Raw genomic sequence first — 7,747 nt, 5'->3', positions numbered from 1 at the left:
TTTGTTACAAAAGGTTTCAGCTTTATTGACAAATTATGGCAAACATATTTGACAAAATTATGGTTTCCTATTTAGAGAAGCTTACACATGGAACTTTATGTGATTTTTTTAAACAAATACAGGTTAAAACACTGAACAAATTCAGTTAGCTACATACATACAGTAGCTGCTTGTTTTCAACCCCATTAAAACAGCATTTAAAATTAAATTTACAAACTTAATATCGAACATCTTAATCTAAACTAACATATATTAAAAAAGACAGGTTAAAACATCTTATCTACAGCTTGATTATTGTCTGGTTCAAATAAAAAGAGGAAAAAAAAAGAACCATATTACAGTCTTTCAGCAACCCTAAACAAAGACTCAGCCTTAGCTAGTATGTAGAGAGACTCAAGATCTGTAACAGTGTCATGCTTTTTAAGTTACACACAGCAATGAATACAACCAACAGAACATCAGCTTTGAACGGTCTATAGACAATGCTTCCCAAAGATTTTCTGTTTTTTTTTTTTTTGAGTCCGTGTTATAAAATAATACTAATGCCAATGTCACTTCAATGTTCTAGGAAATACAGGTAGTACATAGGATAATAATGAGCAGTAATCCCTAGGATAGAAAAGAAATGGACTATTACTTGTCTTGTTGCTGTTTATGTGGAGACCACAGGCTATTAATTGTCTTTGAGATGAGGTCACAGATGAGGAGGACCTTCAATATCTACCATAGGGGTGTTCCCTGTAACCCCCTCTGGCTGACCTTGGAGGTGGTGCCTTTAGGCTGGAACGGGTTGTGGCCCATTCTTCTTGTGCTAAAAACAAAAGAAGAAAAGACATGTTTTGTGAGTGTCTAAACTTGAAAGAGCAAATTGATCTCACCAGTAATGACTGTCAAAATTCTGGATGGTTTTAGCTGAAAGCTTAGCATAAATAAAATAAGATGGTGTTATGATCCGTTTCTCCATCCTTCCCCAAAAACTTACAGAAAACTCTTCTTTTACTTCTCTATACTGACAACTTGTCTGTCTCTGGATGAAAAAAGAAGTCTTTTTTGCTTTCAGCAGAGAAACTCTGCAGAAATCACTGCATGAGTCTGCCAGTTCAGAATTTATTCTGTATTTTGAGCTTCTAGCATTTAAGCTAAAGCACTAATGTGAATAACATTTAATGCAGTTGGTATGTTAATAAGATCAGGAGTTGAATCATAAAAGGATAATTGAAATACATTTTATTTTCTACTTCCATCTGAGGCAAAAGAAAAAGAAAATAATGGAAGAAAAAGAATATGTGTAAACAAAGCTACTACATCAAACAAAATAGTTTTGCCAAATAGCTTGTACTTGGCATTTTATTTACAGTGCATTTTTAAAAATTGTGTTAATGAAATATATTGGCAAGAAACATTAAAAATGTTTAAATATGTGGAAAAAAAACTAGCTCAGTTTGTATTTTTACACACTTTACAGACAAGGTATTTCTGGAAGGTAAGGCTTCCAAAGGAGGAAGCAGGAGGCTATCTAAAGGAGTAGTCTTGGGGTTGAAGTTTGACCTCTGTCCTAAATCAACTTGTTAACTGTCAAGTGCCTTCTCTCCCTTTCCCTGCTGCTGACATTCAAATGATCACACACACAGTGATCGAAGTGGTAATGCAAAAGTTGCACCATATCATCTGACTTACGCCACATCTCAATGCAGCATACCACCTAACAATCCTAGAACACTTCTGACATACACACGCTCATTAGTCAGCTTCACATCTCAGCATATCCCACACAAAGTGCTCTGATAATCTACCAACTTTTTTTTTTTTAATAAAATATCGAAAATATCCAGAAATTTCAGTGTGGCAAATGTTAGTTATTTTTAATACTGTTTCATTTTATTGGTGATTGGTACATTCTCGTTACAGGTATTTGTAGAAGACACAGTTTGTTGCGGCTAGCCACTTCTGACTTTTGCAGCTACTAAGGAAATGATTAGCTGGCCCTAGACTATAATACAAAATGGTTAAAACAGCTTTTATAAAGACAGCTTTTGTAAAAAAAAGGAAATCATGGTCTACGAAAATAGAAAAAAGGAAATATAAAACATAAAAAGCAGGCTAAGATTTTGGAGGCTATTTCTTTCTTCTCTTTACTTCAGCTACATCTCATTATCTCATTGCCTTTGGGTAGGTTGGGAAATGCCTGGATAAAATCAGTGGCAGAGTCTGAAATAGGCTTAGGCTAGTACTAGGAGCGCATGTCCCAGTAGGAGACTTGGTAGAAGCTGCCCTTGATAGAGAAGCAGAAGCATTTCTATGGCAATTTTCTTGTGCATTCCACTTATTTTATTTTTCCTTGAGTTTCTCTGTTCTCTTTTTGAATATCAGGGGGTTTTATGGTCACACAAAACCAAAGTTTACTGTGAAAAGCTATTGCCTGGAGGACTGAAGAAGTGGCAGCCAATATGATATAGTCCTAAATCCTAGGGTGTCTCATCCCTACAGGGAATCACTTTCTATACAGTGAATTTAAAAATTCAGCCTCTGCAGTATGTTTCATTGTACCCTTTAAAAACGGCATTTTGCTGTAAATGTGCAGCAGCTTCAATTACCCTTTGTTGAAGTGTCACTGCGTTTGCAGAGAGGCCTGGGGGAGAAGTAAGCTTTAGATAAAAAAGAGAAGGGAAGCTTTATTTATATAAATGAAAATTGCTAAAGTGGTAAAAAGACTCATGAGATGTGCGACACAAAGGCAAAACAATATCTTGTTTCCTTCGAGCTGCCTCCCCTACCTCCAGACTGATTGCTGTCATATAAAGGAGAAATGCACAATCTATGAGTGCAGTAAAAAATGATATTGTTTTACCAATTTGAAGAAGCTATTTTTCCTCAACTAATGGTCTTCTTAAAGTATATTTCTGCTGTGGCCATACTAGATTTGACACTAAACAAACTAGAAACCATATTTTGTGGATCAAATTTCTTTATTTCAATAGCATGGTGAACCTATTTGGCTGATTCTCAGCTTTAACATGGAAGGATGACACTCACCACTTATTTACATATGTTTGGTAATACTATCACCAAAATACGAGAGGACGTTTAATAGCTAACAACTTTTCTTGACATGGCATGATAGACCTTAATTGTATTTATGGGTGAATTTACAGCCAAATTATAGACAAGGAATTTGAGATTAGAGCCTTCAGCTGTCAAAACTGGTCTCTACCATTCTAATTGCAGTGAAGGTTATATCTCTACTGTGGCGAAAGAAGAGTCTCTGAACCACATAACGGTAACACATTTCAAGATGCTGCCTCACTGAAAAAGGAATTGATTTACTGGTGTTTTTTTCCTACAGGGATTTATAATGAAGATTAATGTATCTGCATGCTAGATAACCAAATGTTCTTTGTTGTGAAAGCCAAGATGATCTTTCACGTATCAGATTCAGGATTCCAAGGTTCCCTCTTTTTTTTTTTTTCAGCACTAGTGGGGCCTCCTGATAATGGAAAGCTCTGCCTTCAGGAATAGTCTTAAAGGTTGGAACCTCTGTAGACTACTGAGCAGATTTGAGCAGACTGTTATGTTTCTACACATGCACAAAGACACCCTTCAGCCATTTGGGTGCCTAAGGTGAGTTTCATTATGTTCCAATATCATTATATTATATTTTATTCCATTCAAGACAGGCTAGAATTGAGTAAATCTTTTATGCTGATACTGCTCTTCTAGACACTCGATTCCCCTTAAATTTGTACCTCAGTATAGTATTAAATATGGACTAAATTTTCATATATAATGTCTATAAGCACTTCATGCACGACAGAGTCAGAATGAACGCTAAATTTTCTTTCTTGGTAGAAATTTCTTTCTACCATTTTCCAATGCTAGTTTTGCATCTGCCATTTAAGAAATAAATTGTACAAAACCATATCAGTCTTGCATCAGCAAACTAGATTGCAATTAGCAGTCTTTAGGCTACATGGGTACAAACCTACTCTTAAATGGCACAGCTAATGGTCTCAGTTGAGCATTAGGCCTAGGTAGCTGGCAATCACCCAAAGGCTGAAACACGAAGCTGCCAGCAGGGGAACACTGCCATGCGGTGTTCTTTCATGCAACACCAAAGATGATCTGGTACATTTGCAAAGGGAACACAGCGGACAGGCCATATAAAAAGGTAAACACACGCTAGACTGAACTACTAGCTTGTGTCCATATCTAGTTTCACACAGCATTTAATAGGTTGTGACCATAAGAACATATCAGTCTAACATCTATCCCTCTAGGTGACACTGGCACTAAATATCCAGCTCTACTCACCCCTCTGACCCATTCTTTTCTCAGATTGTATGGGGGCTATGTCCTTGTGTCTGAAATAACCATCTGGTCATGTTAATATTTAGTTCCATTTAGTTTTTCCAGGTACTTTTATTTTTCCCCCCTCCTTTTTTTTTTTTTTTAATAGTTCAGTAGTTCTGAATGCTTTTGGACCACTGAACCTTTGCTGACTATCCTGCAGCTTTATTACCAAATTCCATCAAAAAGAAAGAAAAAGTATTTTATGATACTACTTCATAATTTTTTGGACCAGATGGAGATCTCACATTTTAACCTAAAAGGAACAGGAAAGACACCGTATCTCTGACATCTGTAAAAAGGAAGCATTTTGTTGCCTATTTTTTAATAGAAAATATCTTTAAAGTACTTTGAGCTTTAAGGAAAATGGACTGATGACATATCACATTCCCAGAAGTTTCAATGGAAAAAAAAACATGTATAAGTGGACATCCACATGTAAGTGGACTACTTTACTATTAAAATTATGTCAGGGTGGCACTAAAAATAATAAAGAATACCATGTGCAAAAAAATAGAAAACAAAGTCTTCAACTGATTAATCAGATATATTTCCAGATCCAGAAAGGAAAAAAGATTCCCTTTCAACAAGATCCTACCAGCCAAATGTGTCATGTCAGAATTTAAAGAATGTCTCTGCCTTGATTGTGGAGGATGTAGAGAAGGCAGAGTTACTAAATGCCTTCTTTGCCTCAATCTTTACTGCTAAGGGCAGTCCCCATGAACTACAGAGCCCGGAGACAACAGAGAGAACCAGGAGAGAGGAGGACTTTCTGCTGGTCGAGAAGGATTGGGTTAGAGATTATTTAGGCAAACTGGACACCCGTAAATCTATGGGCCAAGATGGGATGCACCCAAGGGTGCTGAGGGAACTGGCAGGGGTTATTGCTCAGCTGCTCTCCATCATCTTTGAGAGGTCATGGAGAGCAGGGGAGGTGCCTGAGGACTGGAAGAAAACCACCATCACTGCAGTCTTCAAAAAGGGCAAGAGGGCAGAGATGGGAAACTACAGGCCGGTATCAGCCTCACCTCTATCCCTGGAAAGGTGATGGAGTAGCTCATCCTAGAGGCCATCTCTAGATATGTGAAGGAAGAGAAGGTGATCAGGAGTAGTCAGCATGGATTCACCAAGGGAAAGTTGTGTTTGATGAACCTGGTAGCCTTCTACAATAAGGTGACTGGCTGGATGGATGATGGGAGAGCCATGGATTTTGTCCACCTTGACTTCAGCAAGACTTTCAACACCGTCTACCATAACATCCTCATAGGAAAGCTCCAGAAGTGTGGACTGGATGAGTGGACAGTGAGGTGGATTGAGGACTGGCTGGATGGCAGAGCCCAGAAGGTGGTGATAAATGGGGCTGAGTCTGTTTGCAAGCCTGTGGCCAGTGGTGTCTTTCAGGGTCAGTACTGGGCCTGGTGCTCTTAAATTTGTTCATCAGTGACTTGGACAAGGGCACAGAGTGCACCCTGAGCAAGTTTGCTGATGATACAAAATTGGGAGGAGTGGCCAACACTCCAGAGGGCTGTGCTGCCATTCAGAGAGTTAGACAGGATGGAGAGTTGGGCAGAAAGGAATCTCATGAGGTTCAACAAGGACAAGTGCAGGGTCCTGAACCTGGGGAGGAATAACCCCAGGCACCAGTACAGATTAGAGGTTGACCTGCTGGAGAGGGATTTGGGAGTCCTGGTTGACAACAAGTTAACCATGAGTCAGCAATGTGCCCTCATGGCCAAGAAGGCCAATGGGATGCTGGGATGCTTTAAGAAGAGCGTCTCCAGCAGGTAGAAGGAGATGATCCTGCCCCTCTGCTCAGTTCTGGTGTGGCCGCACCTGGAGTATTGTGTGCAGTCCTGGGCTTCCCGGTACAAAAGGGATGTGGAGCTTCTAGAGAGGGTCCAGGATAGAGCCACGAAGATGATTAAGGGACTGGAGCATCTATCATATGAGGAAAGACTAAGCCAGCTGGGCCTGCTTAGTCTGGAGAAGAGAAGGCTGAGAGGAGATTTGGTCAACACGTTCAAGTACCTGATGGGTGAATGTAAAGAGAATGGGGCCAGGTTCTTCTCCCTGGTGGCCGGTGACAGGACAAGGGGTAATGGGTACAAGTTGAAACACAGGAAGTTCCATCTCCATGTGAGGAAGAACTTCTTTACTGTGAGAGTGACAGAGCCCTGAAACAGGCTGCCCAGAGAGCTCGTGGAGTCTCCTTCTCTGGAGATCTTCCAAACCTGCCTGGTTGAGACTCTGTGCCACGTGCTGCAGGTGTCCCTGCTGGAGCAGGGGGGATTGAAGTAGATGATCTCTAAAGGTCCCTTCCTACCTCAACCATTCTGTGATTCTGTGATAAACCTTCTTCACTGAATGATAGGGCTTTCCCAGCAAAACCTCTCAGTATTCAGGGTTGACAGGGAGGGATTGTGCCCCTAAAGGCCTAGAGTCCAGGCAAAGGGAGTATTACCTGCAAGGTGAAACCAACACTCCCTGTCTCCTTTCTGTCTCCTGTATCCAGTTCTAATGCTAACTGAAACACAGGAATATGTCATTGGCAGCACATGGGGAATGCAACAGAGGGATGAAGTAGTCTCACTAATTCCTCAGAATAAATGTGATGATTTCCAGCTTCCTACTTCCTGACAGAAGCTGTGATCCTAGAAATAGGTTAGAAAAATTATTTTTGTTCCTGGAATTGCATAGCTGGTTATACAGTGGAAAATAAGACCTTTTTGGTATTTCCTTAAAAAAAAAGTATACTTGAGAAAATGTTAACTAGCTAATATTATTGCATCTATTGCATCTATTAAGAAAGACTGTATGCAGTCAGACTTTATCTGTACTGTGTGCTGTACTGTGACTCCACTATAGTCAGTGACTGTGACTTCTTTTCTCTTGCCTATTTTTCTTACACCTTCTTTTCTTATGGGAGTCCATAACTGATGCTTTGGAAGGAACAAGCTACATTTACTACTAAACGACCTACATCCAAATTTAATTCCAGGATCTACGATTTTGATTCTAGGAATTTCACAGATGAGCTTTATCGGGATACAGTACTTATCAGAAAGAGAGAGGAAAGAGTAATTTCACAGAGTGCTTTCTGGTACAGAGCAGAGAAACAAACCTAGTATTTGCATTCTACAGAAATATCTTAAAAATGGGGTGTGATATATAAAAGAGAAAGAAATCAGAGATGTATGTTCTAAAGAATGCAAACACACAAAAAGACAGGAGAAAAAAAATAAAAGGTCAAAATATGCTTTGAAAGAGAAATCACTGATGAGAAGAGTTGTTCTTGGTTGTTCTTAGAGAAATTGTGTCAAAATGGGAGTGGGGAAGGAGAGCCTGAAAACATTCCACAACTTAGAGAATTTGGAGGAAGAGCAGGTGTAGTCCAGAGCAAGAG

At 39.5% G+C, this 7,747-nt stretch overlaps 1 protein-coding gene across 1 annotated transcript in view; it reads right to left on the bottom strand.

The window, feature by feature from the left end:
- Positions 1–58: 58 nt before the first annotated feature.
- The window catches only part of KHDRBS2 (KH RNA binding domain containing, signal transduction associated 2), a 336,178-nt gene continuing 328,489 nt past the window's right edge, over positions 59–7,747 (bottom strand). Inside the window, exon 9 of the mRNA XM_088531225.1 lies at positions 59–811. Within this exon, the coding sequence (XP_088387351.1) occupies positions 714–811 (98 nt within the window). The 3' untranslated portion in view covers positions 59–713. The remainder of the gene's footprint in view (positions 812–7,747) is intronic.

This window comes from Tinamus guttatus, unplaced genomic scaffold, assembly GCF_059628265.1.
Source record: "Tinamus guttatus ecotype Peru unplaced genomic scaffold, ASM5962826v1 Tinamus_guttatus_pri_ptg000402l, whole genome shotgun sequence".
Lineage (NCBI taxonomy): Eukaryota > Metazoa > Chordata > Aves > Tinamiformes > Tinamidae > Tinamus > Tinamus guttatus.
The sequence above is the reverse complement of the archived record's forward strand: the minus strand, read 5'-3'. Positions and strand labels throughout refer to the sequence as shown.